The 12012-nt window shown below is 38.9% G+C and overlaps 2 protein-coding genes across 5 annotated transcripts in view; one reads left to right on the top strand and one right to left on the bottom strand.

Moving 5' to 3' along the window:
- Positions 1 to 3471, bottom strand: part of LOC116318909 (exostosin-1c) — a 103034-nt gene extending 99563 nt beyond the window's left edge. Inside the window, exon 1 of one of the 3 annotated variants that reach the window (XM_031738077.2) lies at positions 3367 to 3471. The gene's annotated coding sequence lies outside the window, so the exon portion shown is untranslated. Of the gene's footprint in view, positions 1 to 1322; positions 1430 to 3146; positions 3254 to 3366 lie in introns of those variants that run through there. The other 2 variants (XM_031738076.2, XM_039605555.1) reach the window with 2 other exon arrangements.
- On the top strand, positions 684 to 10162 carry LOC116318923 (protein phosphatase 1 regulatory subunit 36). Of its 2 annotated transcripts, XM_039605557.1 has the most exons (11): positions 684 to 798; positions 988 to 1052; positions 1150 to 1230; positions 1354 to 1490; positions 3004 to 3073; positions 3171 to 3269; positions 3407 to 3532; positions 5346 to 5388; positions 5992 to 6209; positions 7832 to 8032; positions 9663 to 10162. In XM_039605557.1, exons 1-11 carry the CDS (start codon positions 769 to 771, stop codon positions 9877 to 9879), a joined length of 1287 nt encoding a protein of 428 aa, XP_039461491.1. In that variant the 5' UTR covers positions 684 to 768; the 3' UTR covers positions 9880 to 10162. The 2 variants fall into 2 exon arrangements, with proteins under 2 accessions (XP_039461491.1, XP_039461490.1); XM_039605556.1 differs by having other exon boundaries at positions 691 to 1052.
- The last annotated feature ends 1850 nt before the right edge of the window (positions 10163 to 12012 follow it).

The raw sequence follows: 12012 nt of genomic DNA, 5'->3' as shown, positions 1-12012 counted from the left end.
CACTCCAAAGAGTGATTCAAGCTTATGAGATTCGAGCGCTCAGGAAAGCAGATACTGGGTAAACACACAAGCTCTTAGCCAGAAAAAAAGAAATAAAATAGAAAATGGATATTCCAGAATGATTACAAAACACTCCACATATCCTTCCCTCTCTCTTTTTTACTTTTTTCACTATATTTTATAGTACACACATTAATGCTTGACTTTTGAAAGATGTCCAAAAATGTACTGACTCTTTAAACCCCTGCAGTATATCTAAACACAACAGCAACTTGTATGTTCATTTTAAATATGTTTTGACCCTTTTTTTAATTGCAATAAACCGGGACTGTGGGGGATTTAATGGGGGTGATGCGGTTTGTTTTGGGGGCCAAATAACGTTCACGAAGCTCTAAACCCCTGAATTGACCTCGGATGAACACTGAAGCTTTAACTGTAGTAAAATAAATCCTAACAGCATCATCGGGGAGAAAAAGTGATGTGTAAAACACTATGAACACCATTAGCACAAGGATATAATCTACTGATGGCCTTATGGGGTTATGTTGTTCGATTAAAATGCTTCTGCACGCGTATTAATCCAAGTTTGTTTGTTTTTGTGCTTTTACCGCACTCCGGTCAGCTAATTGAAATCAGCATCTGAAGGCTCTGACTGCCTCTGACCAGCTTTTTCGCCATTGGCTGTTGCCTGGATACCGTGGCTAACATTAGCAAACAGGAAGGAGCACAACGGAGTAAAAGCTTTCTGGGAAATTTGTGTAATAAAAAATGACAAAATATTTAAAGGATACCAAAAATGTAAGTTACCACAAATAAATGGAAGAATTCTTAAACTTTTGGACTTTTGTAACAAAAAAGTGGGGGAAGAAAAATAATCAAATTTTGCATTTCTGCCAGTAAATATTACCGCCGGTGTCTGGGCTGCTCCCTTTTCGTCGTTAACCTTTTGAAATGCCAGACTCGAAACTCGCCGTGTGTACTTTTCAGGTGAATATTCCCCCTTTAGGCCGCTGGATTTGGAATGATAAATCTAAAAAGCTGGAGTTTATCAGGTGAGGAAAGCAAGGCAATAAGCCACTAGTATACATCACCTGCGAGCATGAGAAACTGTTAAATATCACAATGGTAAGTTTTTCTCTTCGTTTCTAGTTCTTACCCAAGAGAAGAGAGTGTTTTGACGGCGAGTCAAACCAATAACAACTTTAAAGAGCTTCAGGAGCGAGCAGAGTGGTATGCGTGGGTCAAACAGTACCTTAAACTTGAAAATAAAAAGACTCTTACTTATTTATTTTTAAGAAATTCGTGATGTTTAGGGGACTAACCTGCACATGTTCATCTCTGCTGTCTCCTCAGGTTGGCTGACATATTTACAATGAACCACAGAGGGCGCCAAAGGATCAGGAGCAGACTGAGCCCTGCTCATTTCAATGCATACAGGTCCTCAGTGCTGAAGAGACAAGGGGACCGGGTCACCATTGAGGATGTTAAGCGCAAGTCCCACTATGATGCTGAAATAACTTATATTATGTGATTTGAGGTTCATTCTACAATTGGAGGACAGTTTAGGCTTCAAAACCTACATTAAACAAAAACCTTTTTAAAATATTTTTGTGTTATGTAGTTAAGAAAAACAATTATTAAACCATTTGTAAAGCTAAGGAATCAGAGGTACCTTTTTTATGAGATATTTTAGTAGCTGTGTGCTAATGCTTGACACAACCCTTAAGCTGCAGGAAAAATATCCATCAGAGAAATTGCTACAATATTAGGAGTGGCAAAATTTACAGTTTGGTATATCCTGAGAAAGAACAAAAGCACTGGTGAACTGGTGCAACGCAATAAGAGCTGGAGGTCCACAGAAGGCAACAGTGGTGGATGATCACAGAATTCTTTCTATGGTGATGAGAAACCCCTTAACCTTAAACAACCGAGTGAAAAACACTCTGTAGTAGGTAGGTGTATCAATATCCAAGTTTACCATAAAGAGAAGACTGCATGAAAGTAGATACAGAGTGCAAACAACTTATAAGGCTCAAGAATAGAAAGGCTAGATTGCACTTTGCTAAAACCCATCTAAAAACGCCAGCAAAGTTCCGGAAAAACATTCTTTGGACAGATAAAACCAAGATCAACCTCTACCAGAATGATGCCAAGAAAAAAGTATGGAGAAGGCGCGAAACAACTCATGATCCAAAGTGTACCACATTATCTGTAAAACATGGCGAAGGCAGTGTGATGGCTTGGGCGTGCATGGCTACCCGTGGCACCGGGACACTAGTGTTAGTTGATGATGTGACACAGGACAGAAGCAGCTGAATGAATTTTGAGGTGTTTAGAGACATATTGTCTAATCAAATCCAAATAAATGCAGAGAAATTGATAGGGTGGCATTTCATAATACAGATGGACAATGACCCAAAACACACAGCCAAAGCAACCCAGGAGTTTATTAAAGCAAAGAAGTGGAATGTTCTTGAATGGCCAGTTCAGTCACATGATCTTAACCCAACTGAGCATGCATTTAACTTGTTGAAGACTAAACTTTGAACTGAAAAGCCCACAAACACCAACTGAAAGCTGCTGCAGTAAAGGCCCAAAAATGAGGAAACCCAGCATCTGGTGATGTCCATGAGCTCAGATTTTCAACCAAGTATTAGAAATGAACATTTTATTTTGAGTTATTTCATTTGTCAAATTACTTTTGAGACCCTGAAATGAAGAGATTGTGTTAAAATGCTTTAGTTTCTCACATTTCCATGCAATCTAAAAGTCTGCACTTCAACTGAATCTGAGTTCTTTCATTTAACCAAAATTAAGAAAAAATTGTCTCTGTCCAAATATTTATTGACCTAACGGTATGTGCACATTTTTCTACCCATTGCTTTTAAACTCAGACCAGTCTTCACATAAAATGTCAAACAATGATTCATTTAGTTAGATGTTGATATTTTTACATCTACTGACATTAGATGGCTGTTTGTGATTACACTTTCTGTGTTGTAGAGGTGGCTGTCGGTTTGCTACAGGAGAATTATTTGCTTCCCATTCCTCTCCGCTTTCTGGAGTTATTGAAGTAATGAATTACATAATATGACATTCATTCAGAACATTTTTTTCTAGGTATCATATAAAAAAAGATCTCGTACTTCTGTGCCCTTGTCTTTGTGCAGGAGTGAGGAGCTCGATGAAGTCCTTATTACACTTCTTCTTTACCTGTCTTCCTTTTTCGAACATAAGACCCTGAAGAATAAATCTGTGCCTAGAGAAGTGTAAGTAGAGTACAAGCTGGTAAATTCGACCTTTGTTTGAATCCTGTTGTATTTTACTTACATGCACCTGTGTTTAATTCCATTTCGTGTCTCTTACCACTCTCTTTTTTCCCTCTTCGGCCCCTTAATGGTGATAGCAAGTCAGAACACCAGATGATGGCGGAGGCTTGGGCCAAAAAGGAGATGGCTCAAAAGATGTTGGCTGTCTGCTACTTCCGCCTAATGATGAATCTGAAAAGAGAACAGCATCGCCCATATCACAAGTGAGCAAACTCACTGAACAGCCGGTAGGCAGAGAATGTCCTCTTTTCAAAGTAATATTTTCACTCCGATGTTGTATACTTGTTATTGTATATAGATGTATTACTTATGATGATTGAACAAAAATACTTTCTGAGTAGCAATAGTGAGACTTTCTTAAAGAGGTCTAAGGAAGCCACTGAATAATATTTAGCTGAGATTATATTTACATCACTAAGAGCAGCATTTAAAAATGTTTTTATTTTTTGTTGTTTCATTTTTCTTGTTTGTTATCAGCAGTGTGGCTGATCAAGATTCCTGAAGCCTCAGTAATGAAAAAGAAATTGTAGCCTCTTTTACTTCTAAGGGTTTAGATATCAGATTATATACTTTTTTTTTTTTTAAGTTAGCTGGTCCTTTGCAGGCCTTAAAATTAGGTAAATTCAATCTTAGGTTTATAACAATGTGTCAAATTACACAGTGTCATTATTTATTTTACATAAACTAAACCCAAAATGCAGAAGCAATGTGTGAAAATGAAGTACAACATTAGTGCTTCCAAAGGAATTAAGAGGGTAAGTAGCAGTCAAGTGCTGCTAATCGCTTGATTACTTGATCATCAGCAAGTGTGACCACCTTGTTAAAAGCCCACATTTTGTCAGTTTGCTAATCTGTAGTAACACAATGCCAGTGATGAAAGACATCAGTCATGATCTTAGAGGAAAAAAGTTAAGCCATTTCCAAACTATTTAAAGTCCATCATTCTACAGTGAGAAAGATTATTCACAAGGAGAAAACATCCAAGGCAGCTGCCAATCTTTCCATTCGTGGATGTTTCAGCAAATTCACCTCAAGGGCAGACTGTGCAATTCTCAAAGAAACTGTCAAAAACCCAACAGCTACATATTAGACCAGGGGTGGGCAACTCCAGGGCTCGAGGGCTGGTGTCCTGCAGGTTTTAGATCTCACCCTGGGTCAACACACCTGAATCACATGATTAGTTCATTGCCTCAGAAGAACTTCAAGACATGTTGAGGAGGTAATTTAGACATTTAAATCAGCTGTGTTGGATCAAGGACACAGACCCTCAACACCTGTGAGTTAGCATGTTAAGTGTTGAAGCACTGACACACACAGAACACATTCACAAACATATCTTGAAACTACACAACTCATCTTATTTTATCTTTCATTAAAAATGACTTCCATCCTTGCTTAAACTTTACATTAAAACGTGTATGAATTTTCCATTGTACATATACTGTGCTTGGAAGACACAGGAGTAAAGAGTCTTTAAACATGCATGTTAGCATTACATCAACAATACAGAAAAAGCGAGACACTATATAAAACATAAATAAAATCAGAATGTAATAAATCTCATGAATTTTTATTTACATTTTACACACAGTCTCACTTTTTGGAATTGGGTTTGGGAGGAAGGAGTTGAAAAATATGAACTCTGGTTTTACTTTGCTCAGAGAGCTCATATCCACATACTTTCTTCCTTTAACTGGATTCAGGTAATAGGCACATTTTAAAGAATGCTCAGACCTTGATGCTAAATTTTTTTTAATGTATTCTTTCTGAAGATTTTAAAGGTTTGTTTGGATTTCTTTTCCAGTTTTCATGCTTATACTTTATCACAGATTGGCATGTTGTTGAGTACTGTTCTTTGTGGTGTTTAAATAGAGCAAATAATAGTTTTTTAAATATGGCCAGACAACTCAAAAATCCTAAACCAAAAAGTTAGGCCCTATGCTGAAATCATTATGTCATTCATAGTCAGTCAATACCAGTGTGTTGTTAATACAAAGATCCTGTGTTTATTTCTAGGAGGCAGATATCGTCAAATAGAACAGAGTGGCTTCTTCATGCGGTAATAATAATCTACTGCACTTGTTTCTCACATTCAAAGCTTACAGATCACTCAGATTGATATATTTTTAATGAGTGTTAGGAACTGTTCCCTATGTCAGTTGTCTAATTTGTTAAAATCTGATGAATATGGCTGGATGTTCTTAAAAAGTCAAAACTGTATTGTCACACCTGTAGACAAAAATGGGTCCTTCAGCTGGTCAGGGTCGAGGCCAGTTCACCATCTGTGAATGCAGGCAGCAGGGAGCAGAGCAGAACCACACTGCGTGGTGGTTTTGCCTGGTGTCCTTAATGAATTAGTTAGTGGTAGGGGATGTTGATTCAACACAGGTGCTTTGCTTTGACAGGTTCTCGCTGGTATTTAGCCAGGTGGCTTGACAAGGAGAGCAATGCCACGCTAACAGCAGCAGCCTATTGACTGCTCAGTGTGTGACCTTTTGAACAGAAATAGCTATTGTGACCTTTTCAAAAACACAGATGACTAAGGTGCCACCTGGGGCTTTGCTCTGCGAGTAGGGATACTAAATGTTTGTTCTGTGAGTACATGGACAAAATGTACAAATGTCTGCTTGATGAAGAACTGATTCGGCCTCTCTTTTTCTAGTGCTTGTACAGCTTCTTCTGCTACGTGGCCTGGGTGACGTTTGGCAGGAGGGACCTGAAGGACATCCAAGAGGAGGTTGGACGTCTTTTGTACTCTGACTCGTTTAACATGGCAGTGAAGAACATGACTGACGGCGACTCGGGAACTACCAGTAATGGTTCAGTGGAGACAGGAGCAACTCACTCTAAGATGAGACATAATAGTCTACTAAAACGAAGGTGTGAAGTAAAGGTTGTTTTGAGGCGTTACTAAAGAACAGGTATTTAAAATGCCTTTGAGTACACAAAAGTGTGGTAAAGTTATGCTCCTGATCACAGTCCTACTACTGTAATGTTACCATTCCATGTTTATTGTTTTCACCCACATGCCAGTCAGAAAAGGTTATAAAACAGCACATGCGATGGCCTTGCTGTATAATTACAGTATTGCTGAGGTTTTCCCATTTTTATATGAAATTCTTTAAATATTTACAACCGGTAAAAAGGAATCATGACTAGCGGGTAAGGCTGGAATCAAATTGTAGGTAAAAGGAGATCTTTATTCTGCTCTAACTTGTTCCTAAATTCACTCTTTTAAAGTTTAGCCCAGTGAATTCTTAGAAACCGACCAAACATCCAGGTTACCATTTCTGTTCATCTACATCACAGAAAAGAAATTGGTGCCTTAGGCCACTGGAACTATCATGTACACTTTATTGCCAAACATAATCACTGAGACCACCTGAGTGGACAGGGATGAATTAGAATTGGAAGGATGGTCAGTAAATTCCCAGAAACACACTCCTAAACCTTGTGGAAAGCATTCCCAGAGATTTGAAGCTGTTATAGCTGCAAAGGGTCGACTTCATATTAAACCCTATGAGTTAAGAATGCACGTGAAGCAGATGAGAGAATACTTTTGGCAATATAGTGCATCCAATGAAATCAGTGTCCGGATTTGCTGTTTGGAAATTAGTGCCTAAACAATTATTGATTTTTAGTATAACCATTAGTATGTGTAACCAGTCTTAACCTGGATCACCACATTACACTGCAAACAAGCTAATAGCTCGGACAATAAATTTGAGTTTGATGGATGCCATGTCTGACGTCTAACTGAAAAATGATTGATGTAGACAGATTCACGGCTTTGTCCAATAGGAGGGACCATCTGACAGCCTGCTTTGTGTAGCTCAGTTCTGTCGGACATGAGATGGGTAGTTTTGTAAGCTGTCAGAGGCCTGGAGCTCTTTCCTGCTGTCAGGTTGAAAGCAAACACTCAAAAGCCAGGCTTGAAGCTTGCTCTCCTCCTGAGGGTGGATGTACACAATTTGAAATGCTTTCATCACCCACAGAAAATGCTCTAAAACATCTGTTAGGCTATGTATTTGTTGTATTTTTTTTCTTTAGTATCAGCATCTGGATCTGGACAGTCTTACTACCATAACAGCTTTTCTGATTAACCACGTCAGGATATGTATTTAAGTTTCCACCATAAAGATCATAAGTATATATATTTATGAGAAATTGGTATGAAATGTGTCCTTTTCCATAATTTACACAGCTGTTGTGTAAATTATGTTGCTTGGATGAGCTTTCATATAGACAAATATTCATTATGGCTTTAGTGTTGTAAAATATGTAAACAGCTCCAGAGTTTGCCTTTCTGCTGTAAGCTGTGTAATTAAAATGTATTTGAGAGAAATGTGTCCACGCTGCTGTATGACACACACAGTCCTTCTCCTTAAATATGCCCTTTTTACACTTGCATATTTCCCTTGGGGGTTTAAATATAGAATGTCAATTTTATTTATTCATTTATTTAAAATGTTCACCTGTTCTGTGATTTGGCTTTTTATCAGCACATCCCAAAGGCACCCACTCCTCAGCAGCATAGTAAATCAGCGATCCCCTCTGATGGTGTCTCTGCTGCCCTCGCCCAAAGAACAGTCACCCCATCTGTTCCTGGGCAGCCGAGCCAGGAATCAGATCCCGCTGAAGGCCGAGTACTGTGACACCAAAGCCCTTATGGAGCAGCTCGACCAGCAGCTGGCCTCTGTCAGGTGATGTAGAACCTCATGTCCTTTGTGTTTTACTATGATGAGGGGCAAGGTGGGATGGTTTGACTACAGACGTATCACAAACAATAGTCAAGGCTGTGTGACAGAACACAAATGTAGCTTATGGCAAGGTTGTTAAAAGTCACCCAGAAGACAAAGAGACGAGTGTTCCTGTCAGTGTTTCTTGCGTTTAACCTGTTTTGATCCAGCTTACCTGATACCTACCTCTCCTCCTTACCTATTAGCAGGAGCTTAACTACTGCAAAAAAACTGCCTTTGGTTGTATAAATAGTAGGGAGATGATGACAGTGTTGTGCATTTTGAGTCTGATCTGGTTAAATGAAGTGTACTTAAAACTAAGTACACTCCATGATTCAGTAACTTTAACAATAACAACAAGCAATAACTTATCATTTTAGTTTTACCAGTCTCTCACATCATTGTTGAGGAATTCTGGCCCATTCTTCTTTACAACTTTGTTTATGCACTGCTCTCTAATGGCCCTGCCACAGCAGGTTCAGGTCTTGACTTTTAATGGGCCATTGCAACACCTTATTATTTTCTTTTTCAGCCATCTCGTTGTAGATTATTCCTTGAGATTGTCCTGTTGCATGACCCAGTTTCAGTCAGACAGCTGTCGGCCTCACATTTGACTCCAGAATACTTTGGCATACAGAGGGGTTCACGGTTGATTCAATGACTGGATGGTGTCCAGGTCCTGGCCACCCTCCAGGATGGGTGCAAAACAAGTCCAGATCAACAACCCTCCACCACTGTGCTTGACAGTTGGTATGAAGTGTTTGTGCTGATATGCTTTCATCAAATGTGGTGCGACTGACTGTGGCCACACATCTCCACTTGTCTGTCCAAAGGACATTGTTGCAGAACTCTAATGGTTTGAGCAGGACAACCTAAGCTTTGCTGCTGTTCTTTTTAGAGAAAATATTTGAGTTTTTTTCCTAGCAACCCTTCCAAACAAGCAAACAATTGCACAGTCGTGATCTTTAACATTTAACATGCCGACAGAGGTATGTAGAGTCTGAGATGTAGCTCTTGTTTTCTTGACATTTCTGAGCATTACAGTCTGACCTTGGCGTAAAGTTGCTGGGATGTAGTGAGTAATCTTTCTCACTGTATAATGATGGACTCTAGATTGTTTGGACAATGAGCTTAGAAAAACAGTGGTTTATCTAAGATTACTGCTGATGCCTTCCTCCTAAGGATTGTCTTAAACTAACAAAACGTCTGCTTTTACAAAGAGTCGCACTTGATCAGTTAATCAAGTCTATTAGATTAGCACCACCTGGCTGCTTCTGACCCTCTTAATTCTAATGTAAGCAGTGAGGGTGTTCTTAGTTTTTCATAGGACTGCATAGAGTCCTGTGAAGACTTTCTTTTTTCGACTGTGACTGACTGAAATGCAGGATGAAAATATAAAAAAATAAAAATGTGAAAAGGAAACCTGCAATCTTTAAGGCCATCTAATTAAGTTTTGTGTTTGATCTAAAATGTGGAATGATTCATAGATTTAATTATATAAATGGCGTTCCTTTTTTGTTATAAGTTATAGATAGTGCTATCTTGGAGGAAATATTATGTTTTGTTTTTTAAAATCTTTCTTTCATTTAATCAGGTTTGGGATTCTCGGGAAGCCTTTGGATCAATTCAGCCACAGTACACTGCTGCCCTGTGGACAACAGAAACCTTTTGACGAGGATAAGGACAAGGAAGTAGACAGTGATGTTAATAACAGTGCAGATCATTCTGGAATCTGTGCTCAGGGTACCGAGTTGTCCTTCGTAGGACACAAGTCGATGGCCTTTTCAGACATGGAAGCACCATCCACATAAAGATTAAAAACTGCACACTGAAAACCTTGCATATTGAATGACTTGCATGTGAATGTGTGTACTCTCAGTGGCCTAACATTTATTTGCACATCACACGGGTAAAGAAGGCAAAGAATGAGGTAGAAGCTGAGATTTCAGTCTTTCATGTGTGGCTCATTTTCAAAAATCATATTCCTGGACTGTTATCATACATGCTATTTGTTGGGATATGTCTCTGAATATAAATCTGTTTAGTGCTTCCAGCTGGTGGTGCTGTTGAATAAAATATAATGAAATCCATAACACTTTTGAAGGTCTCCTTTCTATAGAATATGAAATATATTCAGTTCACATAGAAAAATAAAGCAAGTCGACCTCAGCGTGCTCATAATTCAAACTAGGTGATATGTAAAATTATGCATGCTTCACACCAAGATTTTATTTATTTTAGGTCTTTGAAGGCTTTCCTTCAGTTGACTTTGTCATTATGGGTCCTTGTGCTGTTGGAAACAAGACTCCCAATCATGTGAACTAGTGCCACACACACACGCACCACCCTAGCCAGGCTTGGAAGCAGAAGGGGCTTTGCCTTTGCCCTAATTGGCTGTGTAATCTGGGACACCAGGAGTAGACTTAAACCCTGTGAGGATAGGAAAGAGAGAGCCTGGGAAGCATTAGGATGGGGGATGGGTCGCAGGATATAGTTTTAATTTCAAAATTTTGAATGTATTTGATTTTTACCCAAGTGCCTCTGACACAATTCAGTTTTTCTTGCTTGTTTTTATTCAGGTCACAGAGGATGAATGGTCTAAAGACAGGCACAGGGAGAACTGTAAAGGTCACATGCTACTCTTGTTCTTCTTTGGCTACCGTCTTTCCCCCCTGATGATTAATATCACTTTCCCTCTCTGTCTCCTCCCTTGTTCCTGTTGCCTTCCTCCTCCTCTAGTTCACTGTGGCTAATAACAGGCAAACTGACAGATACTCAGAGTGAAACCTGCCTTGTCTGTTAATGCATCTCTATCACTGACCTGGATTAATAATCAGAGGTGTTAAACTGGCTCAGGAGTATTGACAACTCAAGTTAAACTAAAAAGGCTGTTCATCAAAATGTATTCTGAGGAATATTTTTACTCACTTTGTGTGTAAAATTAGCTGTTTAATGACAGTCAAACTATTTGGAGATAAAACAAGTAAAGGTTTTTCATTAACATTTCTGATATAAAGAATTAAATCCCAGTATGCTTCATGATGCTTTTCTCTTTAGGTTTTAATAAAGCCTAATTTAGTTCATGTAAACCATCACATGACCATTCCTAGAATTTAATTGTGCCCCTGAAACCCAAAGCCAATTTTCCAAAACACAAGGAAAAAGGCATAATTAATCTGACTGTACACTCTCAATTCAGCACAGGGTAGTGAAATTAATTTTAATTCCATGCAAACAGCTGGAAGTTGTTTGACACTTCCTTCCACAGAATATTCTGGTGAATTATTTAAGTGCCCTTTTCAAGATCCGTTTTGAAATAAGCACTCCAGAAGTGATGTCACCTGAGAAAAGTCTTGTAATTCAAATGGTGTGTCTCACATCTTTTTTTCCCCCATGCAAGTGTTGAAGATGAATTAGTTATTGCCATGTCAGAGATTGATGCATAAAGTCAGCAGATCACTGTGTAGTGCATAAACAGCACATACATTTAACTGTATACTAGTCCCTGTTATATACTTTATATAGGAACCTTTGACCTTATTTGTTATCATCAGTTTAAGATTGCACTTTGCACAAAGAGTGGACTGTCAGTGTGGCTTTTAGAAGGTGACTAGCAAATGCTTTCTTCTCTGATTTTGGATGTTAGTGAGCAATTTGGAAATCTTGCTGAGTTGAAAGTATATGGTGCTTATATTACTGCAAAGGTACAAAACCATCTTCTTTCAGTAATGCTGTTTACCTTGATTCTCCTTCAGCAACTTCTCCCAACCCCTCAAAAAAAGGAGGGGGTGATTGCCTGCAACTTTCTTTCATGCACCAACAAGCAGAGTGCCACTTGTGTCAGGTGGAAAGTGGAACAGAGTGTTGAAGCTCCATCTCAAAGGCTTCTCTCTGATACGCTCCGGCTCCGATTTTTACCACCATTCGTACAAAAGTGTCTGCCA

Source organism: Oreochromis aureus, linkage group 22, assembly GCF_013358895.1.
Source record: "Oreochromis aureus strain Israel breed Guangdong linkage group 22, ZZ_aureus, whole genome shotgun sequence".
Lineage (NCBI taxonomy): Eukaryota > Metazoa > Chordata > Actinopteri > Cichliformes > Cichlidae > Oreochromis > Oreochromis aureus.
Note: the sequence above shows the minus strand (reverse complement) of the source record. Positions and strands in the feature narration are given on the sequence as shown.

Bases quoted from the DNA above. Each gene is read 5' to 3' on its own strand.
- LOC116318923 (XM_039605556.1), top strand. From the start codon at position 952: ATGCCAGACTCGAAACTCGCCGTGTGTACTTTTCAGGTGAATATTCCC. The intron at 3,270-3,406 runs GTAAGTAGAGTA...TAATGGTGATAG, and splicing joins AAATCTGTGCCTAGAGAAGT to CAAGTCAGAACACCAGATGA. The intron at 5,389-5,991 runs GTAATAATAATC...CTCTTTTTCTAG, and splicing joins CAGAGTGGCTTCTTCATGCG to TGCTTGTACAGCTTCTTCTG.